Source organism: Myotis yumanensis, unplaced genomic scaffold (assembly GCF_028538775.1).
Source record: "Myotis yumanensis isolate MYYU_CA2020_CCGP unplaced genomic scaffold, mMyoYum1.0.hap1 SCAF_6, whole genome shotgun sequence".
In the NCBI taxonomy this organism is placed as follows: domain Eukaryota; kingdom Metazoa; phylum Chordata; class Mammalia; order Chiroptera; family Vespertilionidae; genus Myotis; species Myotis yumanensis.
Window position 1 is genome coordinate 75,815,416 of NW_027223757.1, and position 26,506 is coordinate 75,841,921.

General features: G+C 40.1%; 1 protein-coding gene and 1 long non-coding RNA gene across 2 annotated transcripts in view; one reads left to right on the forward strand and one right to left on the reverse strand.

Annotated features, from left to right (window-relative positions):
* The window catches only part of LOC139012429 (uncharacterized), a 28,938-nt gene extending 24,351 nt beyond the window's left edge, over positions 1-4,587 (reverse strand). The window contains exon 1 of the long non-coding RNA XR_011471867.1: positions 4,467-4,587. This is a non-coding gene — a long non-coding RNA (uncharacterized lncRNA). The remainder of the gene's footprint in view (positions 1-4,466) is intronic.
* On the forward strand, positions 1-25,099 carry KLHL31 (kelch like family member 31). Its single transcript, XM_070418402.1, has 4 exons — positions 1-82; positions 5,908-5,979; positions 17,222-18,426; positions 20,116-25,099. The coding sequence occupies exons 1-4, from the start codon at positions 26-28 to the stop codon at positions 20,846-20,848; spliced, it is 2,067 nt and encodes a 688-aa protein (XP_070274503.1). The 5' UTR covers positions 1-25; the 3' UTR covers positions 20,849-25,099.
* The last annotated feature ends 1,407 nt before the right edge of the window (positions 25,100-26,506 follow it).

Here is a 26,506-nt window from a genome sequence, read left to right on the forward strand (position 1 = left end):
GCAAGAGAGAAAGACTGCTATTAAGATGGAAGTCAGGATTTTTTGGAGTCTAACCCAGAAGTCACATCCCCTCAACTTTGAGGTATTCTATTATGGAGAAACAAGTTACTGAATGTGAAGAGATCACATAAGGCTATGAATCCTAAGAGGCAAAGATCACTTGGGTCATCTTAGAATCTACCTACCACAGAGACCTCGTACAAAATAAGTACCAATACATGCTAGCTTTTGTTATTTATGTCACTTATTGTCCATTGAGGAGTTGTTGAATTGTGACATGGAAGAGGAAATAGAAGGCACTGTGGAAGCATAGAATGTGGGATAAAAATTCAAGCAAGGACTTCTTGAGTAAGTGATATTTAAGGTAAGATGCAAAGGATGAGTTAGGAGACCTTAAGCAGAATGAGGAGAAAGACCCCTCAGGCAGTTGGGAGAGCAAGTATGAAGACCTTAGGCAGGACAGTGAGTGTGGTATATTTGAAGCACTTGGAGGGGACTGGTTTTGCTAGAGCATGAAGAGATTGCAGATGTAGAAGGATCAGGTGGCTGAAAGTCACTGCAAGCCAGAGAAGGATTTGGGATCTTATCCTGAGGAAATGCAAAGCTGTTGAATTTTCTGCAGGGGAATTACATGATCACATTTGAAAATATCACTTCAGTTACACTGTGTGGAAGATGGATGGCAGGGAAGAAAGAGTGGATACAGGAAGGCCATTTAGGAGGATTTTGCACTGTTCCAGGTGAGAGGTGGTGATGCCTTGGACCACAACGATAGGATGGGGGGGAGGCGGGGGTATTACAGATGTAATAACAGGATGTGGTGATTAAGCAGATGTGGCTATGCAAATGCAGGGTGGTGAGAAAGAGGTAAATGATGACACAGATTTACCCTTAAAGGAGCTGGGTTGTTTACTACCAAAATGACTTACAGGAGGAACATATTTGAGGGGAAAGGATGACTTTCATCTTGGAAATAATGAGTTTAAGGAGCCTGTGAGACATTTAAGAGTGTATGAGCTCATCTGCCGGATGCAGTTTTGAGGATCGAAGAGAGTCTAGGATAGCTCCCAAGTATTTTAATCTTCAAGAGTTGGGTAGAAGGCCTTCCACTAGGAAAGGAAACTGAGAAGAAATAACCAGGACATTTGAAGAAAACAAAAACCAATGGGAAAAGAGCATTTTTAGTAGGAATGATTAGTCAACTGTGTGGAATACTTCTGAAAGGTCAAGTACTGGCAAATGTCCAAAAAAACTTAGTGACTCCATGTTATTTATGACTTTGGCCAACCCACTTTGGTCGAGGGTAAACAGGGAAGCCTGCTTGGATTGAGTTGAGGGGGAAATGGGAAGCAACATGATAGGGGCAGCAGGTGTAGATACATATAATATAGCTGAGAATTTTGCCTATGAAGAAGTGGAGAGGAATATGGCATTACCTGGAGGGGAAGGAATGTAGACTAAATTAAAAATTGTGTTTGTTGTATTTGTTTTAAATAGGAAAGTTTGAGTACCATTAGTGGTAGAAATTGGCTGGCGTGCTAGCTTTTGTTATTTATATCACTTATTGTCCATTGAGGAGTTGTTGAATTGTGACATGGAAGAGGAAATAGAAGGCACTGTGGAAGCATAGAATGTGGGATAAATATTCAAGCAAGAACTTGAGTAAGTGATATTTAAGGTAAGATGCAAAGGATGAGTTAGGAGACCTTAAGCAGATATGGAGATTTGAGTACAGGTGAGTGGGGAGAACTGAACAGGTTGTATCTGTAATCAAAAGCAATAGTAGAGAGGCTGGGTTTAGAAGGAGGGCTGTTTCATTTTAACAAATTAAAGGAGGAAAGATTGGGGACTTCTTCCAGGTAGATTTGAAGATTTGGTGTCGGAATATTGAGTGCATTCTGACGGAATGGCTTCTATTGCCTTTTTGACAAACTCTGTCCCTTCCAATAAAGAGTAGCCAAGTACTCTAAATCCTTGCTACTCTAAGTTTGGTCTTTAGACCAGCAATATCAGCATTAGCTGTGAGTTTATTAGAAAAGCAGATATTGGACCCCCTCCAGACATACCTTATGAGAATTGATATTTAACAAGGTTCACAAGTAATTTCTGTGTACATTAAAGTTTGAGAAACAGCATACAAATTGACTTCCTATTGGTAGTATGAGTTGAGAAATTGCTAAATTATCAGAGCTATAATCTATAGCAGATAGGTATATTTTGATGACCATGGGTTATTGTCCCACTTTTGTTTCTTTTCTTTTTGAAAAACATTCGTTTTTTGCTAGAGAATCCCTGTGAATTGCTATAAGAAGCAACTAGAATAAGTACAAAGCAAAATATCACAATACTTTTCATCTTTGTATTTCACTCTGTTGTCAGTATTATTTTTTTATTCAACAAATATTTATTGAGTACCTACTATATGCTAGGCATTCTCTTGGTTCTGGGGTTATAGTCGTTAACAAGAAGTCCTTGCCTTTGGGACTTCATTTTCCTCATTTAGCTCACTTTTACACCTGCCTTATAATAGTTCCTTGTATACATCCTCAACTCTCTTGTCCTCTCACTTCATCTTATTCATCTTATTCAATATTCATTAATTCATTCATCCTTTTATCCAGTTAATAAACAATTATTTATCATCTACTATGTGCCAGGCACTGTTTTAGGCATTTGAGATTCATCAGTTTTATCAAAATAGATAAAGATCTCTGCCCTCATGGAGCTTATATTTAAGTTTATCTGTGGCAAAGGGTAGTAAGAAGTTGCTGAAGGAGAGATAGGCACTAACAATGAAAACAAATAAATTGCCCACCTTGAAAAATTCCTTCTCCAGTTAAATTCAACTCTCTGGTTTGTCTGCAGCTGAATTTGGCTTAAGGAAAACATAGAGGCAAGCTGACAGGTCTCAGACCAAAAGTCATGGTGGTTACCCTCAAGTGGGTCTCCTATCCTGCCTGGTCATTCTCGCCCATGTTCTCCCTCACTCTTCTAGACAATTTGATACCTTCTCCTCCTCAAACCACTGATACCACCTACTTTATCCCAATAACTTTCCTAATATTTTAATACTAGAGGCCCAGTGCATGAAATCACATGAGACCCAGAGTCCCACCATGCCGCAAGACCCATCAATGCACCTCCCGGTGACTGGTCATTTGGTTGTTATGGTGTTATGGCGTTACGGTCACTGGCCTTTTATAATATAGATTTTCATAAAACTAAATTCTGCTGAGGTTATACTCCCCAAATGCCACAACATTCTTTCTAATGTTGTGGGGAGAAATATGGCATTATGGCACACTTTTTAAAAACATAAACATTAATAAGTAGGCCCCCATTGCTTTAAGGATAAAAATCAAATTTCAAATATATTGCAGTTGTCCAGGCTCCTTATCTACCCATGTTTCATGTCCCCAATATTTCTAGCATATCAACCACGGCAGTAATTGAATGCTTGCATATGGTAGCTACTCTGTAAATGTGTTTTTGATTGAAATATTTTTTTAGATTTTCCATTTTTGCCACTTACTCTTCCAATTGTGTTCATAACACTGCCTCAAATAATATTCTATTAAAAGGAGTATCTCAGCGTTGTTCCAGTAAAACTGAAAGTAATCATCTTGAACCCTTGAAGGCAATAGTGTTGGTTCCAACACCTACTTCTTTGAAGGCCCTTTCCATCATCATTCAGCATTATCATAAATACTGATATAAGGCTGATTTTTATCATAGTCAGAATAGAGTTAAATGCTCTGGGCCTTTACTGGAGTTGAAGAGGTGGAAATAAGAAGGATCACTTGGGAATCATTCTTTATTAGCTTGATATAAACCACGAATTAAGTACTCCTGATTTACTTCTGATTCATTCTGAGCTAGAGATCTATGGGTGAAAGTAAAGAATGAAAAACACAACCAAAATAATTATCCCTACTAAAGAACTGGCTATAATTCAAATAGAACTGGTAACTAAGATGCTATCCAATGAGTTGAGAGGTGTCAGGAGAACTGGAACCCAACACATAGAGTCTTAGAGTTTTGGAAAATATCAGCGATGATCCAGTGCAAGTGCCCAGCCAGAGCGAGAGTCCCCTCTGTATCACCCCAGTCCCAAAGCTTCTTTTACTTCCATCCTTTTAGTCACTGGAAACTGGCTCCTTTTCTTCATTAGAACCCAGTTGTCATCAGAGTTTTCTTTTCTTATTTTTACGTCAGTTCCCTGGAATTTCTACCATTGGGCCTAATTTGTTTTATTTATTTTCTTTTTCTTTTTTTTCAATCTTTAATTTCTTTATTGATTAAGGTTTTAGATATGTGACCTCATCCCCCTATAAACCCTCCCTTGGGCCTAATTTTTGACACCTTAAGCCACAAAAATTGTAAATGAATGTCCTTGCTGTACAACACCCCCCTAAAACACTAGCACTCAGAAGTCTCATGTGTCCTAAGTCCTCTCTTAGTCCTACCTTTTTTGCAGATGGTCCCAGTATGCACATCTCTGAAGTTCTCTTCATTCCAGCTATCTCCTTCAGGGTGCAGAATAATTTCTCAGTGTGCCAAGGCATCAAGGCAATACTTAACACATGATCTGACTAATGAAGAATAAACAGAACATTTTTTATGACTTTTATTAATTTTTTAAAATTTATTTTTTTAGAGGGAGAAGGTAGGGAGAGGAAGAGAGAGAGAGAAACATCCATGTGAGAGGGAAACATGGTCGGCTGCCTCCTGCACACCCCCTACCAGGGATGGAGCCTGCAACACAGGCATGTGCCCTGATGGTGAATCAAACCAGCAACACTTTGGTGCACAGGATGACACCCAACCAACTGAACCACATGGACCTGGGCCTGAACATTTATTTTCCATGACCTATTTTTCTATTATTGCAGCCTAATATCAGGCTAACTTTTTTAGCATCCACTTCACACTCTTGGTGCCTATTAAAAGCTTGTGGTCAATTATAATCCTCTGAATTTTCTTCTTCACATGAAGTGTTGCCAAAGTAGATATTTTTTTCCATCCTGCATGGGTACCACAGTATGTGTTAATCCTAGACCTCCCTATGAATCACTGGATAATCAAGGACTGGTCGTGAACTTCACTCTATGAACTAGACATCGACTCTAATAATGCAAGTGCCATATGTAGGTACCATAGACAGCACCTGGTCCTCCTAAACATGTGCTCTTCTTCTAAAGAGCAGTCCATTTATAAACGCAGTCTTTTCCAAGGACCTGAGGTCACCAGGTGATTTACCTTTCTAGAAGCTAATTTTTATCCACAACCTTCCCTTTCTCTTATAAAGTACATTCACTCTAATCCCTGCTCCCACCAATTAAATACACACCTGATTAATTTTCTTTCCTCACACCAAGATTGATTGAGCTCTTGATTAAAAAAAATAACCACACACAAGCACAAAATCAAACCTCCCCCCGCCTTCCACTGCCCCTGGCTGGTGTGGCTTAGTGGTTGAGCATCGACCTACCAACAGGAGGTAACAGTTCGATTATGTCAGAGCACATGCCGGGGTTGCAGGCTCAATCCCCAGTGCGGGGGTGTGCAGGAGGCAGCGAATCAATGATTCCCTCTCATCATTGAGGTTTGTATCTCTCTCTCTCTTTTCCTCTCTGAAATCAATTAAAACACACACCAACAAAACAAAAAACAACTGGGCAGGTCAAGAAACCCAACTCCCCTCCTCCAACCAGAGCTCCGCCCCCTGCCCAGGGTAGCCTGAAGTTGAAGGCCAAAGAGGGAGAGGAGGACTCACACTGCTGCTGGGGCGACAGTGCAGGCTCAGCTGCTTCAGCCAGTGGGACTGCAAAGGGTCACTCTAAAAATTGCTGCTGGGACTTGTCAGGTGGCTGCTGGTGGCTCCCCTTCTCCCTTCTCTCCCCACAGATTGCTTCCCAAGAGGAGTCCGCTGCTGACACTTCATCATCACAAGTCGGGGACGCCACTCAACACAGGAGGGTAAGGAGCTGGGGCCACACTCTCTAATTCCTGTCTTCCCGATTCTGGGGGTGTGTGGCCCTGTGTGTGGGAGAGGGTGGCGTGTCTGAGTGTTTGCAGAGCGATTTCACTGAAGGCGCCTGCAGCTGGGTCAGATCGCCCAGGTCCCTGATTTGAATTGGGGAACCAGAAACCATTTTCTTGAAATAGAAGGAATGTGATACATTAGGCAAAAGTCCTACATAGTCATAGAAATTCATGAGAGGATGCTTTAGAATAGCAACATTACTTGTAATTTCTAACAATCATTTTAAGTCTCTGAAGTCCGATGTATGTTTTTCTTCCTCTATTTTATAGAAAAAAAGATGGGGAAATTAAAATTTTTAGTTTTGTTCACAGAGCTTAACATTTCTTCTCCATTTTTTTAAAAATCAGGAACCAGGTACACATTTGGTACCCAATAATTTTAGATAAAATTAATTCATTGTAATGATATTGGTAGCAAAAAAAAAAAAAAAAATTAGGAAACTTTTCAAATTCCCAGAAATATAACCTATTGACAAAATAGAACCACCCCCCCCACCCCTGCAAAAACAAACAAATTTGTAATTTAACTGTAAAACAAGTTTTTGTTCTAAATGTGCACATACGGTTATACGGACATAGGTTTTAGATGAGAAATCATGTTGGAAATGAAACGGTAAAGTGGGAGCCCCCCACCCCACCCCCCTTTATGCTGGACTTAACTTAAAATGGCAAGCAGCAGGGCCTGAGCCCAGCGTTTCTATTCCGGGAGTCGGTGCTGATGAGTCGGGACAGATGCAGCGCTTGGAATGTGGCTGGGACCGGGAGTTGGGGCAGCTGATTCGCCCCTTTGGCTGGGAGACATGCTGGGATCCCAGCTCGCTCTGGCAATGGGAGTGACAGTGACACTTTAGCACACATGGCTTTCCCGCCTGCCCTGGGTAGTCGCTCCCTGGAGGCCAGGGTGGAGGGCAGCGGGAAAAAGAATGTTCTTAAATATGAAGTGACAATTCTTTTCTATAATCAGTCCTAGGAGCTTTTCATCTGAGATCTCTTTCAGGCCAGGAGGAACTTGATTTCAAGGGTGATACGTTCACATGGACTTGCCCACTCGTAGAAGAGGGTAGAATTATGTTACCCGTTTCGTGGCAGCATCGTGGTTCTGGGTCTGTTTTGGGTTGTGGACCTTTTTGAGAACTTTGTGAATGCTTTGGGCCCAAGCTACAGAAAAATGCACATAAACACACACGCACAACCTATTTCATAGTATTCCCGAAAATGTCATGGAATGCACGGACTCACCAACCCAGATAAGGTTGCTAGATAAAATATAGGACACCCAGGCACATTTGAATTTCAGATAAATCATAAACCAGCTGTTAGTATAAGTATGTCCCAAATATTGCATGGGATATACTTATACTAAAACATGATTCGTGCTTTATCTGGAATTCAGATTTAACTGGAAATCATGTGTTTTTATTTGCTAAATCTGGCTACCCAGACGCATATGTGTGACTTCCAGGTGAAGTATCCCCTGTCTCGGTTGGATTATCCATGTGTGAGTCTATTCCTACATTCTAGAAGGCCATATTGGGGAACGGGGGGAGTGAGAAGTCATACAGGACCAGACTTTGGCAATTCTGACAGCAAAACCCAGTGTTTATTCTAATTGTGTAAAATTTTAGAACTGGAAGGTACCCATCTCCTCATTTGGCAGGTGGCTAACCTGAAATCCTAAAAGGTTGGGTGTTTTGCTGCAGGTTCATCGGCTGGTCAGAGCAAAGTGAACACTTAAACCCAATTTTCAGTTCTATGACAACCAAAGAGACATTAATCTTAGAAACGATATATCCAATCCTCCCTCCCACCCAACAATCTCCTCTCCCCAACCTTAAACACATACAGCAGACTAGGAAAGAGAAAGAGCTATTTTAGTAAAATTTTCAACTAAATCAAAACCAAAAACTTTAGCACTGGCTCCTTGCATAGTGTATCCAGGGTTGGAAAATAGAAATTAACTTGATGTGTAAAGTCTGTATACTTTATCAGTAAAAGTTAGGTAAAGGCCTCTAGCTAAGTTGAACCATAAAAAATTGATACTATTTGTCTTTAAACAAAAATTGGTAATTCTATATTCAACCTAACACAAGGAAGTATTTATTCTCTGGTCAACAAATTCATAGATCTTGTTTCTATTTTTGGCTAATCCACCTATTGGAGTTTCATATCTTTTTAAAAATTATTATTAATTTCAGAGAGGAAGGGAGAGGGAGAGATAGAAACATCAATGATGAAAATCATTGATCAGCTGCCTCTTGCATGCCCCCCACTGGGAATTGAACCTGATACCCAGGCATGTGTCCTTGACCAGAATCAAACCCTGGACCCTTCAGTCCACAGGCCCACTCTCTATCCACTGAACCAAACCAGCCAGGGCTGGAGTTTCATATATTTACTACCCCTAATAGCATAACTAAATCCACAGACTCTTTGTCCGAAAATAAATGTATCTTACATTTAAAAGGGCAATGCATTTATTTCAATATTTGGAGCTATAAAGAACCATTTCATGTTCTCTGTATTCAAATTTTGAATTGATAAATCTCAGTCCTACCTCACTCAGTCTCTATCTTCTCATATTGGAAAGAGCTAACTTTTTAAACTGCTACAGATTTTAACCTGCCCTGGGTTTACAGGAGGCAATAGAGGGGGTCAGGGTTCAATCTGGGTTTGATTGTGACCTTGTGTGACCTTGAGTACATTTTAAAAACTCTCTCTGAACCTTAATTTCTTCATTTGTAAAATGAATTTAATATAAACTACATTTTAGAATTTAGCGAGACTTAAATTCAAAAAAATAAAATACTCAGGGCTCAGCACACAGCAAGCCCTCAATTAATAAATGCTAGCTATATAATTATTATTCTAGGTAGAAATGGAGGTAACAATTTACATTTGATTCATCATATAGATTCATGCTTGGTAATTTATATATAGGAATTATTTATTAGCATACTTAAAGTTGGAAAATACAAAAGATGATGAAAATTGTGATGGCTCACATATCTGCCCAGCTATTTATTGGGTGTTGAATATATGACATGTTCGTCATAGAAATGACACAAGAGCCAAGATCTGCAGTGGGCAGTGGCAGGAGAGCATAGAATTGCATCTCTGTTACCCTTCTGCCCACTTTCTAATGGAGGAGACCCAAGAAGCTGCTCTAGGTGATAGTGGATGGAGCAGAGAGGGGAGGAGGCTGTGGTGTCCATGACCAGAGAAGAATTCTCTGGGTGCCCTCCACAGAATGAAGGGAGAGCCCTGTAGCATGAGGAGCCTTCTACAGCCCTCTGCACCCTGGGTAAGGCTCTTCTTTCACTCAAAAAAAGGGAAGGGACAGGAAGGGACTGGAAATGCCTCCAAATGGCTGCTTGTCCCATTACACAACCTCAGCTGCTGTGGCCAGACCAATTCTTTCCACCATGGTAGGGGCCGTGTGAAAAGTGCAAGCCACTAGTAGTCGGGGAGGGGTGGAAGGTGGAGGAGGGCTCTGTATTGATCTTCCTCTCTTTGACTCCAAGAGGCAGCTCATTAGAGTCCGCTGGGTTGGGAAGGAGAATCAAACCCTTTGTGCTTTGGAGAAAACAGAGAATCAGTCTTAAAACTCTCCCAGCCATGGGCAGCTCAGCAAGGCTTTCCTCCTCACCATCCTGATCATAACCCCAGTCAAATCCATCCCTTGGGTATGGTAACCATGGTGATTGCCCTGGCTACCAAGCCTGGAGATTCCCTGAGCAGATGGCCACAAAGCAGTCACTTGTTAAAAAAATAAAATAAATAAAAAACAACAATGATAATTAAAACCCCTTCTAATTCTTAGTTAATATGTAATTGAATCAGTAAGAATGAAATGCTTTCAGAATTTATTACTCAATATCTAGGCTATGCTCTAGGTTATATATGAATATATACATCATTTTTGTAACCTTTTTCTTGCAGCCACATTTTTACTATCATTGTGACCATCATTAGTGACCACTAATAATATGACCCAGGGGTGCAGAGTGAACATTTGTATAATCGTAGGCAAAACAGTGAGAGTTACTGTACAAATTGCTTTTGACTGCATGCTCACATATGACCTAGTGACTGAGTAATACTTTTTTTGTAAATATTCAGGTATTTTTCTATTCAACCTCTATCAGCCCATAATATCAGCCTCAAAGCCCAGCACCATCACCAAATGAGTAAATAGAAGTGAATTAAATTGTTCCACTTGACTTTCACACATCTACTCCTAGGCTGTCTGTCATAATTTCTTCCTTTTAAGCTTGCCCTTGCTCTTCATTTAAATGTGATTGTGGAAAAATGCTGGTTGATCAAGTGGCATGGTGAATGTGTGTGTGTGTGTGTGTGTGTGAGTGTGTGTGCGCGCGCGCGCGCGCCCAGCGTGACACGCCTTGTGTCTGTACTCTCCAGAAAGGCCCCAGTATGAGGGGCCTACAGAATTCTTGAGGGCTTCCTGTCTGCTAGTGAGAACAGAGCCTCTTGGGTTTTGATCCCCCATAGTGAGGAAGCCAGTCTTCTCTGCTGTAGGGCCCGGAGCACACAGTGCAGCTGCCCTTACCATTCTTACTGGCTTGCAATCCTCCTTCAATTGAGAAAAGCGGTGGCTGGAGCCCCAAGAGGGAAATGGAAGAGCATTTACCAGGCTATCGCAGCCAGTGAACATCTCTGCAGCCTGGAGGACATCAGAGCTTTTCCAGCTTCAAAGAAGTGGCCCTGATCCTCAGACTCCTCTGAGGGATCTGCAGTGACCTTATTGGAGGGACATGGCACAGACTGAGAACACCTGGGCAGGTGGATGGACAGCTTCACCCTCAAGGTGCGAACTTAGGAATAGAATTTCATGGTAGCCTAGCCGGCATGGCTCAGTGGTTGAGCATTGACCTATGAACCATGAGGTCAGGGTTCAATTCCCAGTCAGGGCACATGCCCGGGTTGCAGGCTCAATCCCCAGTGTGGGGCTTGCAGGAGGCAGCCAATCAATTCTCTCTCATCATTGATGCTTCTATCTCTCTCTCCCTCTCCCTTCCTCTCTGAAATCAATAAAAATATTTTTTAAATAATGTCATAACAGCTCTAGTAAAGACAGATAATTTATGAGCGTATCTGGGAAAATACTTCCACCAGGAAAGGAAGTTGTCCACTGGCTATGATTTTAATAGTCTCTTTTTTCATATTTACAAAAAATTTATTTTACTAAGTATATGAGATTATAGGTCACCTCTACTTATGGTGATTAATTAAAAATTCGTCAAAAATCTGAAGATAGTTAAGTTAGAACCTCACATCCTACTCACTCCTATTTTCTTAAATTTGTATGATAATAGAGGTTTTTTCATTGAATTTATTGAGGTTACATTAGTTAATAAAGTTATATAGGTTTCAAGTGTACAATTCTATGCTAGTATATCATATTGTACTGTGTGTTCACCATCCAAGGTCTAGTCTTCCATCACATTTGTCTCCTGCCAGCTTCTCTCTCTACCACCCCTAGAGAGAGCTAAAGAAGCCAGTTATTTCTACAGAGTGATTCTGAGGGCTCTAAAAGCCCTTTCTTATTTTTAAAAAATAGATATTGAAAACCTATTTGAAGAAATAATGACAGATATTAAAATACTATTAAAATATTAATTAATAATATTATTAAAATTAAGTATTTTTAAAAAATATATTTTATTGATATTTTACAGAGACGAAGGGAGAGAGAGGGATAGAGAGTTAGAAACATTGATGAGAAAGAAACATCAATTCAGCTGCCTCCTGCACACTCCCCACAGAGGATGTGCCCGCAACCAAGGTACATGCCCTTGACTGGAATCGAATCCGGGACCCTTCAGTCCGCAGTCCGATGCTCTATCCACTGAGCCAAACCGGTTAGGGCTTAAGTATTATTTAAAGCAGAAAATATATATACAAGGGTGGGCAAAAGTAGGTTTATAATTGTGAGTATGCAAAATTATTATTCTTGTATTATTTATTAATTATTGTATTATTTACCATACAAACAACTGTAAACTTACTTTTGCCCCTATGTGTGTTTGTGTGTGTGGGTGTGGGTGTGGGTGTGTGTGTGTATTCCACAGTGGCTACTCTTGGAAATTTGTATGTGAGTCATAGAAGGACACTGATAAAAAATAAATTAATTTAAAAATCCAACAAAAAGCATGCATACCTGGGAGGAAGAGTATATGTGCTCATTAATTGATTGGCGTGGATCATTTGCCAGACTAGTTAATGTATTACTAAGTAGGGCCCTAGAGAAATGGGACACAGGCAAGAACATTCAGATAGAGAAGGGCATGAGGGTTTCATGGCAATGCCAAGGTCAGCATGAAGGCCAGACAATGGAGGGAAGAGAGGTGGCAACAGGAAATAAGAGAAGGAAGGCCATGGAAGAACTTTCACTGATTTCATCAGGTTGACCTCTTCCTTCATGGAGATTTCTGAATCCTTCTTCATTACATACTAACTTATCACGTTCCAGCCCTTCCTGGCATACAAGAGCCTGTATGTCTTGGCCTAATATTATCTGCCCAACTGTCTCCCTCATGACTTCAGGCATCTTCGTCTGTGCATCCTATGCTGAGTCATGCCTTCCTGCTTCAGGTATCTCCTCCACTTCTAATGGCCTTCTGTCTCCTGTATCCATTCCTCTTAAAAACACTTTGGCACCAGGACTGGCAAAATTCTTATCTGCAAACCTAACCATCCTAACACCAAGCTATCAAAATAGTTCCTTTAATTTGAATCTTTAAATCCATAGATTCAGTCTATTCCATGTAATCTGTTGTTTTGCTTATACAACCTATAACCAAATGTCACAGGTTTTCCAAACTTCCAGGATTATCCTTATCATTTATATAAAAATAAAAATAATCTGTTCCTCAGCCTATATAATTGCACAAATTCCATTTCTCCCCCTGGTATTTTCAAAAACCCCTTTGAAATGTTTACATATTCCAGAAATTCCCCTGGTTGCCATTTGCCTATTCTCAAGCTGGGTCACTCTGGACGCTTGTCCCATGTCACCTCCTGCTCCTCATGATTGCTTCTCCATGATGCGGCAGCTTTCACTGATTTGCTTCACACCAAAGCTTAAACTTGCTTTACTCCCAAAGAAACAACGAACAAGAGTTGTTGATGTTAATGAAAATAATTCAAATTTTTTGAACACTCACTTTTTGCCAGATTCTCTTCCAAATGCTGTATGCATATTTGTTCACTGAGTTTTCACTGACAACCCTATAGGCAGACACTATTATTATCTTCACTTTAGAGATAGGTCAATGGAGACTCTAAGAGGTTAGATAATTTATCTATGGCAACTCACACTTCAGGTAAGTAGTGGAGCTGGTATTTATATTATATTGTATTTTCATTTTTATTCACTTTGAAATATTATCTAATTTCCTCTGTGATTTCTTCTTTGATTCATGGATTATTTAGAAGTATATTATTTAATATGCAAATAGTGGTAGCTTTTCTAGATAGTTCATTGTTATTAATTTCTAATTTAATTACAGTATGATCAGAGAATATACTCTGTATGACTTCAATGCTTTTAAATTTATTTACTAAGACATGTTTTGAGACCCAACACAGAATCTGCCTTGGTGAATGTACTATATACACTTGAGAAGAATTGTTAGGTAAGGATGTTCTAGAAACATCAATTAAATCTGGGTGATTATAATGTTCAGATAATCTATACCTTTACTAATATTTTTTCTAGTTATTCTATCAGTTGCTGAGAGAGTTAATTAACATTTTAAAATATGACTGAGGAAATGCCCATTTCTCCCTTCACATATATTGAAGCTCTATTATTTGCATATATATATTATGATTGCTATATCTTCATGATGATCTATTATTATAAAATTCCCTTTTTATCACCACTAATTGTTTTTTCCTGAATTATATTTTATCTGTTATTAATATAGCCACTCCAGTCTTCTTATGCCTACTATTTCTGTGGTAAATCTTTTTCTAGCCATTTTTTTTCCTACCTGTGTCTCTGTGTTTATAGTAAGTCTCTCGTAGATAGCATGTATTTTTGGGTCTTGCTTTTTCCTTTTAATTAAAATGCTTCATCTATTAACATTTTAAATAATTATTAGTATAATTTGATTTAGGATTACATTAACTTATTTTTCAGCTTGTCCCCTCTAATTTTTATTCCTCTGTTTCAACTTTCCTGCCCTCTTTTAAATTTCATCTAAACTTACCTATTGGTTTTTCAGATATACTTTGCATTCTTTAGGAGGTTGTTCTAGGGCTCTGCTGTCTAATACATGGTTGTCGGTCTCCTGGGGCTATTAAACACTTGAAGAGTGGCTAGTCCCAAATGAGCTGTGTTGTAAGTATAACACACACTCTGGATTTTGAAGAGTTAGTAGGAAAACAAGTAAAATATCACATTAATAATTGTCTGGCAATTACATTTTGAAATGGTATTTTGTGTATAGTAAGTTGAATAAAATGGTTCTAGGTTGTTTCACTGTGAGTATCTTTGCCACAAACATTTTGCCACATAACTAATTGACCATAAGGCAATTTTACAGTAAAAGATAAAAGAATGAAATATAAAAGAGGCACAGTTAAAAAGACATGAATAAAAAGTTGGCCAAAGGGATTCTTACAGCAGAACAGACAGGGCTTCCTCAAAGATACATTTCTGCTTCTACTCTAGATGGTGGAAACTGCTGTTTAGAAAAAAGAATCACTGTGCTTTGCTTACCTAGTTTTTTGTTGTCATTTTGTACTTGTCATTTTTGTCTCTCTAACATAAATTACTCCATCAGCCCCAGCACAATGCTGCCCCCACACAGGAGGTGTTGATGATAACTGCTTGCTGAGCAAAAGTTTTAAAATTTTCCTCAGAGAAATCCAACAAGGGGACCCTTACCACATAAGTCAATACATTTGAAGACTAAAATGTCAGTGGGTTAAAAATCTGTTTCACAAGATAAGGATGCATTTGGTGTTGCCTGCAAGAAAGAATGAGTAAGGACAAATGTGCTCCAGTCTTATAAACAAACCAGAGGCCCGGTGCACAAGATTTGTGCACTCGGGGGTGGGAGGGCTCAGCTTGGTCTGCACCCTCTCACATTCAGAGAGCCCTCAGGGGATGTCTGCCTGCCAGCTTAGGCCCGTTCCCTGCCCGTCAGTTGGACATCCTTAGTGCTGCCACGGAGGTGGGAGAGGCTCACACCACTGCTACTGTGCTCACCAGCTGTGAGCCCAGCTTCTGGCTGAGCTGTGCTTTCCCTGTGGGAGTGCACTGACCACTAGGAGGCAGCTCCTGCATTGAGTATCTGCCCCCTGGTGGTCAGTGCACATCATAGCGACTGGTCATTCTGCCATTCAGTTGATTTGCATATTACCCTTTTATTATATAGGATATAAATGTGAATATGACAATTTGAGCTTAATGAGAAAGATAAAAGCCCTTATATCTCTATAAGGTGCATTCCTAGATTTAGAATTTTAGTGTCAAAGTATAAATATAGTTTTTATTTATAATAGACTGCCAAATTATCATTCAAAAGACTGTATGAATTATATTCTCATCAACCGTGTATAGAGAGCACCACATCAATATTTGATGTTATGGATATTTTAAAATATTTTAACCATCAAACAAGATTTGATCACAAAAAATAAAAGGGTTTCAGTTGACAATTTCCTAATAATTATTAGTTCACTTTTAAAAATATTTATTAACTATTTGTGTTTTATCTTCTTTAAATGACCTAGTTACCTAATCATAGTTTTTGTCTGTTTTTTAATTGATTTGTAGGAACTCTTTAAATATTGTGTCTATGGACTTTTTTCTGGTAGAAATGTTACCAATGTTTGTTTTCACAGTCTGTTGCTTGTCTTTTAAACAGTTGGTTTTGTTTTGTAGAAGTTTTCATTGTTTTTCTATATTCAGATATTTCAGTCTTTTCTTTTACGGCTTCTGAATTTTGTGTTATACTTAATAGGGCCTTTCTCACTCTAAGATTAAGGGGGCGGGGGGTGGGGGGAACTACTTTGCCCTAGTTCATGTGTAAATTTTGTGTGTGAGAGAAAGAGAGATTTAGATATCTAACTTATTTGGAAATTATCTCAGTGAATATGTAGAGTAGAAATAACTGAACTAATGCTATCATTACAAGTCCTTCCTCATTGATTTTTAAGTGCTACATTTATTTATTTACATATATATTCTACATTTTATATGGATTCCTGAATTTTAGTATTCTATTGAGGAAAACTTCAAAATAGTTATAACTCACTATTTCATGAGAGTAAACCAAGCCCTTCAAATGATGTTTACTACTATTCCATAATTATTGTACAGCTAGATAAGAGAATATTTGGTCCTTTCTGTTATATAAAATTACTTGGCAATATGGCTATGGAGTGGTCTTATTTAATAAGATAAATATTGTCTTGATGCTGAAGTAAATTGTCAATAAAATATGCATCTAGTGTAATGTAAGTTCTTAAATCTATTTTTTAGAATTAAAAAAATTAATTTATTAAAAAACACATGCTTCATAATGTAGCAATTCAAAATTCAAAGAACAATTAAAATAAACTAACAAAGTGGAGACAGAGTTGAGGATACAGAGAACAGAGTGGCAGCTGTCAGAGGGGAGAGGGTGGGGGGCTGGGTGAGAAGGGTGAAGGTGTTAAGCAAAGAAAAAAAAAGAAAGACTCATGGAACTGTATGGTGATTACTAGAGGGAAGAGGGTGTGGGGGAGGTAGAAGAAGCGAAAGGGGGTATAAATAGTGATGGAGGGAGACTTGATTGGGGGTGGTAAACACACAATACAATATACAGATGATGTATTGTGGAATTGTATACCTGAAATCTGTATAGTTTTATTAACCAACTAGAGGCCTGATGCACGAAAATTTGTGCAAGAGTAGGCCTTCCTTCCCCTGGCAGCCAGCACCGGCTTCCCTCTGGCACACAGGACCCGGGCTGCTTCCCTCCTCTGGCCACCCACAGGCACCCGGGGCCTGGCTGGCTTCCCTCCGCCCCAGCTCAGGAAGGACGTCAGGAAGATGTCCACTCTAATTAGCATATTACCTTTTATTATTATAGACATCATCTCAATAAATGAAATAAAAAATAAATGAAATAAAATACTATTCCTTTTTTTCTTTTTCTAGCAAGCTCTTGACTGTGACCGTGTGTTTGCCAACATGGCCCCCAAAAAGAAGACTGTCAGAAAGAACAAAGGAGAAATCAATGAGATGACCATAATTGTGGAAGACAGCCCCCTAAGCAAACTAAATGCTTTGAATGGGATCCTAGAGGGAGGCAATGGCCTTAGCTGCATTTCTTCTGAATTAACAGATGCTTCTTATGGCCCCAACCTCCTGGAAGGTTTAAGCAAAATGCGCCAAGAGAGCTTCCTTTGCGACTTAGTCATTGGCACCAAAACCAAATCCTTTGATGTTCACAAGTCAGTGATGGCTTCATGCAGTGAGTACTTTTACAACATCCTAAAAAAAGACCCATCTACTCAAAGGGTGGATCTCAACGATATCTCACCGCTGGGCCTGGCCACTGTCATTGCATATGCCTACACCGGAAAGCTGACTCTCTCCTTGTACACAATAGGAAGCATTATTTCTGCTGCTGTTTATCTTCAGATCCACACCCTTGTAAAGATGTGCAGTGATTTTCTGATACGAGAGATGAATGTTGAGAATTGTATGTACATTGCTAACATTGCTGAGACGTACTCTCTGAAAACTGCAAAAGCAGCAGCCCAAAAATTTATCCGGGATAACTTCCTTGAATTTGCAGAGTCAGATCAGTTTATGAAACTTACATTTGAGCAAATTAACGAACTTCTTATAGATGACGACCTACAGTTGCCTTCTGAAATAGTAGCATTCCAGACTGCTATCAAATGGTTAGAATTTGACCAAAAGAGAATGAAATATGCTGCAGATCTTTTGAGCAATATTCGCTTTGGTACCATCTCTGCACAAGACCTGGTCAATTATGTTCAGTCTGTACCAAGAATGATGCAAGATGCTGATTGTCATAAACTTCTTGTGGATGCTATGAATTACCACTTACTTCCATATCATCAAAACACACTGCAGTCGAGGCGCACGAGGATCCGCGGGGGCTGTCGCGTCCTCATCACTGTTGGGGGACGCCCAAGCCTTACTGAGAAGTCCCTTAGTAGAGACGTCTTGTATAGAGACCCTGAAAATGGATGGAGCAAGCTCACAGAGATGCCCGCCAAGAGTTTTAATCAGTGCGTGGCTGTGATGGATGGATTTCTCTATGTGGCTGGTGGTGAAGACCAGAATGATGCAAGAAATCAAGCCAAACATGCAGTCAGCAATTTCTGCAGGTACTTGATCCTTTGCTAGGAACTGAAATGGTCCAATATGATGAGAAAATTGCCCTGACATAGAAGTAAATTAGTCATGTCTGTTAGCTTCATTCATTAGCTTAGTAAATTAATATTAATAAGGTGACATTTTATATATAACACTTCACATTATGTTAAGTGCATTCATGTACTGTAGATTTCTGAATAAGTGTGAAGTGAGTAGAGAAGAGAAGATTATGATTTTTCCATGTGAGAAATCTGATGCCCAGAGAGGTTATACCCCTAGTAAGTGGCAATTCACATTTTCCCATTGCTAGTCTGGGGCTCTTCACAATATCCTGCTTTTCTGAAAGACACTGGGTACAAATTTAGTTTTTAACACTAATGTGGTAAGAAAGATTAAAATAATACATTTATTTTAAGTGACTTATTGATGACTGTCAGATTTATAATTGGCAAATAGAATGAGCTCATTAAAAAAGTGGCAGCTAATTAACTTAAAATACTTATTTGAAGACTAATCCCAGAGAAAATGTAAGTATTTGTGAAGCATGAAGAAGAGTAAAAAACATAGTAAATCCTTCAGAAAAGCCTCAAGTGCCATATTATTTTCGTATATTTATGATAAAAAATTAAACTTCCACATGTATGAAATGTTCAGGAAGCCATGCTTACAAAGTCGAATATAACTAATGAGCAAGATCTGAAAATGTGTACAGTATATGATGAAACAATTCTTCATTTCATTGTGTTACTTTAATGAATTCAAACAATTAATGGATTTTTAGCCTTTAATTTACAACTTTAGTTAAGTTTCAACTTAGGGATTAAAAGGGGCAAAGATGAATGAACATCAAACTGATGGAGTGAATTCTGTGTTTACAATACTTCAGGAAAGCATATTTTACTATAACTACTTATTTCCCTCCACTGATAATTCAACTATTGGTACTCAAATCACTGTTTTTGCAATATTGATTTTAATGCTTATGGTATACGTACTGTAACATTGAACACTGAAAAAAATATATCCCTCAACTAAAATAATATTACCTACTAAAAAGTGGTAGAAAATAGACAAGTATCAAAAGTTAAGGCTTTGTTGATGTTTTTGGACACGAGTCCCATTGATCTCATTCTAAACAGATGATAGAAGACTTGGTTGAGTAACTCAGTTTACTGCTGCAATGGCCAGGACAGATGTATGAGGGGGCTGTGAGACAGGGAGAAATCCAATTAGTCAACTCCTGTCTTAATTAAGCAATGAGAATGAGCTAGGGATGTCGGTGCCTGAAGATATGTGGAGTTGACTTTAATGTGGCAGTGTTCCCTTTTCTGATTGCCACAAATACCCAGTTTCCACCCCTAACCCCACCCATAAATCCTGCCGGATGAGAGATATTCGAATATAGTGGAAAGGGGAGTGGCAGACCTGTCTCTGTAAGATCTTCTCCAAGGGGCCCAAGAAAGGAAGTAAATTTATCAACAGGAGGAGGGGGGTCACCAATGCCTGCCTTGCTTTCCCCAAGTGTCACACTTTTATACCCGTGGTTAAAAGAGAAACACCGGCCTCTGGGCGAGGTGCTGCGCATAGTCAGTAGCCTCCTCGCATGGATGGTGTCACAGTTCCCCCGTGGCGGTTCGTGGAGTAACAGGGGTTTCCTGGCTGCCACCACAAGGCTGTCACATTCCCTCTGCCCTTCCCAGATACGATCCCCGCTTCAACTCCTGGATCCACCTGGCCAGCATGACCCAGAAGCGCACGCACTTCAGCCTGAGCGTGTTCAACGGGCTCCTTTACGCCGTGGGCGGCCGCAACATAGAGGGCAGCCTGGCCTCCGTGGAGTGCTACGTGCCCTCCACCAACCAGTGGCAGCCGAAGGCGCCCCTGGAGGTGGCGCGCTGCTGCCACGCCAGCGCGGTGGCCGACGGCCGGGTGCTGGTGACCGGCGGCTACATCGGCAACGCGTACTCGCGCTCCGCGTGCGCCTACGACCCGGCCGACGACTCGTGGCAGGAGCTGCCGAGCATGAGCACGCCCCGCGGCTGGCACTGCGCGGTCACGCTGGGCGACAGGGTGTATGTGATGGGGGGCAGCCAAGTCGATGCGCGCGGGGAGCGCGTGGACGTGCTGGCCGTGGAGTGCTACAGCCCCGCCACCCGCCAGTGGAGCCACGCGGCGCCGCTGCCGGTGGGAGTGAGCACCGCGGGCGCCTCCGCGCTGCTCGGCCGCGCCTACCTGGTGGGCGGCTGGAACGAGGGCCAGAAGAAGTACAAGAAGTGCATCCAGTGCTTCCACCCCGAGCTCAACGAGTGGACGGAGGACGACGAGCTGCCCGAGGCCACCGTGGGCGTGTCCTGCTGCACCCTCTCGATGCCCAACCACGTGACCCGGGAATCCCGAGCCAGCTCGGTGTCCTCCGTGCCAGTCAGTATCTGACGCCAGGTAGATGCGGAGGCGCGGCAAGAACAACTCTTTATTCGTGGTTAGCCTTTGAGTTAGCGCAAAGGAAAATATGTAACATTTACTGCAACGATCGTATTTTAAGATATATCGAGGCATACGTCTTGATGGTTTTAATTCCTGGTATGACATGATCTACCTCCTTTTTTTTTTTTTTCTTTAAAGCAAAATTCTGGGCCATTGCCAACAAAGAAAAATAGAATTTACTTCAGCGGCCACTAGGGGGCAGACAGAGTCGTTGTAGGCACTCTTCCCCGTGGCATGTTTCCCAAACGTATAGCGGTTACACCCACATTTGAGAAGTTCCCTCTTTGCTTAAGTACTTATTACTTATGACACTTATGTGAGTAAGTGACTTCATGTACAAGTTTATTTCCCCCTCTCTTTCTTTAGGAAGCGGAAAATAGTCATTGGTAGGTTTTATTGTAAAATAGAACTCTATAAAGATTTAAGGTTTAATTCCATATTTCAGTGCAGTTTCTTTTCCTGTCCATGACTGAGTGAAGGATGTTGAAAGGCATCCCATGACAACGTCCTAAAGCTTATAGCAAAGTCTGACTGGAAAGTAAGGGGATTCCACCCCGGGGCTGTCAAGGTGATGCCTTTGGTTTATCCCTGAGCCCCTTCTTCCTGCATGCCTCAAGCCCCAGTGTATTTCCACCATACAAGTCTGCTCTGGAAGAAGGAACTGATGCTAGTCATTTGGTTTCTAGCGTAAATTTGAATCACTTGTCCTTTTGCCTAGAGAAGTATTTGCACTTTAAGCCATGCTCCCTATTAAAGGAATTGCAAGTATCTTGGGAGCCTTACTCTCACCCTAAAACCTATACCAAGATGACTAAATGCAACCTTGAGCCTAATGTATGTTCCAGGAAGAACACCAAATAAAACTATGTCCTTAAGAATCATTAACTTCAAGTTTATATAGCCTGAAGGTTATATAAGCCAATAACAATAATTTGATTTCACTCACTCTTTTACATAGATGAAAATGGAAACATCTGGAATTCTTGGATTTAGCCATAACAGGAGGAGTGGGTTGTCTTGTTGGTAAATGCCATTGTTTCTCATTAATGCCATTGTTTCTGATTTTTTAATTAAAAAATAAATACATTCATTTCACATGGAAATATTAAAATAACATATACCTATTCTTGTATATATTGTTAACCCATCTGCTCCAATTTAGCTTTGCAAATTAAAGTGTATCCACTTGATATCATTTTTTCTTACATATTTGCTAAGTTTTGGAGCCAGGGAATGAATGTAGTAAATGATACATATTTTCCTTTCTTATAATTTATCACTTTATTCTTTGATCGTTTATTTGTTTTAGAGAGGAAGTAGCCTATCAATTATGGGCTATATGTAACTGGATTTTGAAAAAGAAAACAAACTAACTATTTAAATGGTAAAACATGAGCTGTATGGAAATATAACTGGGTTTTCATTAATCCCATCCTCTCCCACCTGTGTAGATAGGTTGTTGTTAGAGTTACAATATTTATATTTAAAATATTTTATTTGAACTGTGAAAAGTGGTTCATATAGTACACTTTGTGGAACAATTTTATATCATTGCCCCTTATGAAAAGTTCAGTCTCTGTGTATTTAATGGTAACACTCTGGTAAAAGCTAAAACACTAAGTTAAGTACAAGACATTATTCATAATTAAAAAACACGGGGCTGGTTTCTTCACCCCACACAGAGCACAAGGATCTTCCCCAAGGATCTTCTTATCCACCCAGGCCGGAAAGCAAAGCTGTGTGAGAAGCTAGTGTGTGGAGCCAGTTAAATTGCTGAGCTCTTAAATCCCAATGCACAAACATAGAGCATCTTTTATCCTTGCAGCATCATTGGTAAAATAAACTTTTCCTATTTCATCAATTATTTTGGCCACAACTTACAAAGCTTATGTGAGGTGACTGTAACACCTTTTTGGTATAAAAGTATGCTCTCATGCAATTGAGGAGCCTATAGTATATTGTTAATTTAGAAAGAAAAAAAGGGGGGGATTTATATGGATTACAGATCATAAATGGCAAATAGATGTAATTCTTTCATGCACAGTAGTAGATCTGTCTCCCATTGAAATCCCAGAAGTATTGTAACATGGAGGACCTAAGGCATAAAATGAAATAAGAATCAATCACTTGTGACAATTTGTCACAGAGGAATGAAGAGAGATGCTGAACATAGAGGATTTTTCATCTATTGGATCTTAATAAGCTAGGTGGTGCAAGAACTTGGCAGTGGCTTTCTAGAAATGAAACTGGAGACATGTTAGAGCTGGAAAAATCATTTCTAATGACTAGTTGATATATTTTCTACATCGTTTATCTGAAGACTCAGAAAAAATACACATACCTGGGCTTACCAGGTGCCTGGGTACATTGCAGTTCTATCTTTTGCTTCAACAATTACTAGTATGTCAATAACTACAGACCACTATCAATTTGGCATGCCAGAATTTCTGACAGAACAGATTGGAACATAAGGAACATAGAACATAAGGACTGGTGAAAGTTTTATATCCTGGAACCTCCTGCACTGACAACTGAAAGAGGTGAAAATATACAGAATCAAGATATTATGCATCACCTTTCATATGTAAGTGAAATATACTCTTTAACTACTGAAGCAGTCGCTCCTAAAAATCTTGCCAGTTTCTCCACGTTGCCCAACTGGAAAATTATTTCATTTTTATTATGTTTTAAGCTTACATTCAATTGCTCTCCCCAGTCTTAGGATCTAACCCTGTACCTCCTTTTATTTTTCTGCAAGAAAAGGACTTGTTATTTTTGTAATGCCAGAGCCCTGTGATTAAATAAAAGCATCAGGTCAGTTTATCGGAGTAATAGCCTGTTACCCAGCTGCTGACATAATGAAACTCAAGTTCTCCTTTTCTGAATGGGCCAGAGACCTGGTGTGAGAGTCTCCAGGAAGCCAGATTTAATTAGTCCCTCCATTTTTAGGTAGGCTCTTGGTGCCCAGGTGTCATCTCTGACGCCCTAGTTGCTTTCAGTGGCATTGAATGAGTTTTCGTTTTACTTCCTATGTTGTAAGAGTGGTTATGAGTAGAAAGTCAGTGGTGGTACAGATTCATATAATTCTAAGCGAGGATTAGATGGTAGTGGAATGTTATGAGTGAGGGGGGTAACTGAGATAATAAGGGAGTGAGATGTACTGAATGTCTCTATGATTGAAGGCAGAGCAGCGAGCATAGTAAGTGTGTTTCATAAGCATGCATATAAATAGAGGTTTACCTGAAAATAGATATTAAAACGTCAATTTTTTGCTGGTTATCCTGACCAAATATCTTCAGAATATATCCAAGTTGCTAGATAAAAGAAACTGGAATCACTTCATTAATTTTTTTCCCTGCATTTCAAAGAAATGAATTTCTAGAATCTTCTCTGAATTCTTCTCTGAACAAATGTTCTCTGAGTAGTGAGTTCGATGCCCATCCCAGCCACTGATGATTATGGTCTAGTATTAAAAGGAATTCTTTTTCAGTATCTCTTTTCATACCAGTAAGAAATATAGCGTAGTTTCCTAAACACTCCTCCATGGTAATTATGAGAACTGAACGTTCTAAATAATAAAGAATTACTCTCATGCACATTCAGAGGGTAAAGATCATTTACATTTCCCTCTCAGGGAATTTGAAATAAAATACTTAAAAAAAAAAAAGAAAGAAAGAAAGAAAATACTTGCCTTGGACACTCTTAAAAAACTTATTTATTCAGCAAATTTTGGGGAATTATTTATTTTTTTGTTTGCTTAAAACATTCTGGTACTATATAAGGAACAACAAATTAAAATGTATGTAGTGTTTATAACCTCATCACTATCAATAAAGCTGCATTCAAAAAGAACTTGTCAGTGGTCAAATGGGGAAGGTCGTGAAGTGTATTTTTGTGATGCTTGGGGTGGGTTTTTCCCCCTCTATTTAGTTTTCATGATGATTTACCCCAACAAACACTACAACAACAAAAGAAAAAATGATATCCGGAGACAGAGAAGCATCAAATAAACCGTCAAACCTCAGCAGGAAGGCAGGGGAGGGTGGAGGAGGGGGGTAAGAGGTCAACCAAATGACTTGTATACATGCATATAAGCATAACCAATGGACACAGACACTGTGGGGGTGGTGGTGAGGGCATGTGCTGGGAGGTGGGAGTAGCCAGGGAGAGGCCAATGGTGGGAAAAAGAGACATATGTAATATTTTAATCAATAAAGAAAAAAAAAGAAGGAATGACAAATATTGAAAAGTTGCTCCAATAGCTTGAAGACAAGTGAAAGAAAAAGGTATAAAACATCAATAATGACTTGGCTTATAAACTCACACAAAAGCCAATTCAGACAGAAGTTCAAGTCTGGTCTATCTCAGACCTGACCACTTAGAAGTCATAGGTCAAGTGTGGTTTCTCGTCTCATTTCCACCCTGACCACAGCCACCCTGGCACAGACTCGGGTCCATTATCATTTGCAAGGAGACTACTTTCTAGGAGATGAAACTGTCCAGACAAATCCTCGTGGCTTTTCTCTGCCACCTCACCTTCCAAATGAGCAGATGACATGTAACCAAGATAAAATTCCAGCCTTTGGTCCGATTTAGTAGCTAAGTAACAACACTTAGTTGAGGCCAGCTTTGTCATTTCTAGAAAATCCTAAACGGTAGCCACACTTTTTCTTACATTTCTCCAAGTCTTGTAACCATTGCAGGGGTAGGGAACATCAGCCTGCAGGCCGTGAAAAGTCTGGCCCTGCCAAGGCATTAGGGGTGAGTTAATTAAATGTTTTACCAAATGTAGCAGGCTAATGTTTAAGTTGGTAATTTTGTATGGCCCGCGAATGATGTTATAATATCCAATGGCCCTTGGTAGCAGAAAGGTTCCCCACCCCTTATTTATTTATTTATTTTTTAATATATATTTTTATTGATTTCAGAGAGAAAAGGAGAGGGGAGATAGAAACATCAATGATGAGAGTGAATCATTGATTGGCTGCCTCCTGCATGCCCCCCACTGGGAATCGAGCCCGCAATGCGGGCATGTGCCCTTGACCGGAATCAAACCTGGGACCCTGTAGTCCACAGGCCAATGCTCTATCCACTGAGCCAAACCAGCCAGGGCCCCCACCCCTTATTTAAAGAGACAAGGTCATCCCCAAACAGAAACCAGTGGGCACCGCATTCCCAGTTTTGAGCAGTCCCCAGAGCTCCTTTGAGTTTTCTTTGAACTCCCACATAGCTCTAAGCTTCACTACAGGTTTGAACTCCCTTCCACATGTGCACAAAATCCATCCAATCCAATTCATGGCACAGGTGAAATTACCTATTGGCACTAATTACATCCATGGCACCCTAGTACGTATCAAAGGAGAGATAGGCCTTGAAGGAAGGAGGAATTCCAACGCATGTCGCCTAGAAACACCCAACTCGGTCCCTCTGTTTTCCTTTCTAGCCACAGCCACAAGTTGGTTTATGAACCCAGGTGTAAGCGGCATTACTCCTCTGCCAGCACCAGTCTCCCACCAGACATGCTCCTTAGGGAGTGGTGAAGAAGGGAAGCTCTTTCCCCCAACCTTTGGAGAGACGAATTAGCCTCTGATTAGCCTAAAGAGCCCA

Coding starts and splice junctions, on each gene's coding strand:
- KLHL31 (XM_070418402.1), top strand. CDS start 26: ATGGAAGTCAGGATTTTTTGGAGTCTAACCCAGAAGTCACATCCCCTC. Junction 83..5,907: donor CACATCCCCTCAACTTTGAG/GTATTCTATTAT, acceptor CTCTCCCCACAG/ATTGCTTCCCAAGAGGAGTC. Junction 5,980..17,221: donor ACGCCACTCAACACAGGAGG/GTAAGGAGCTGG, acceptor TTCTTTTTCTAG/CAAGCTCTTGACTGTGACCG.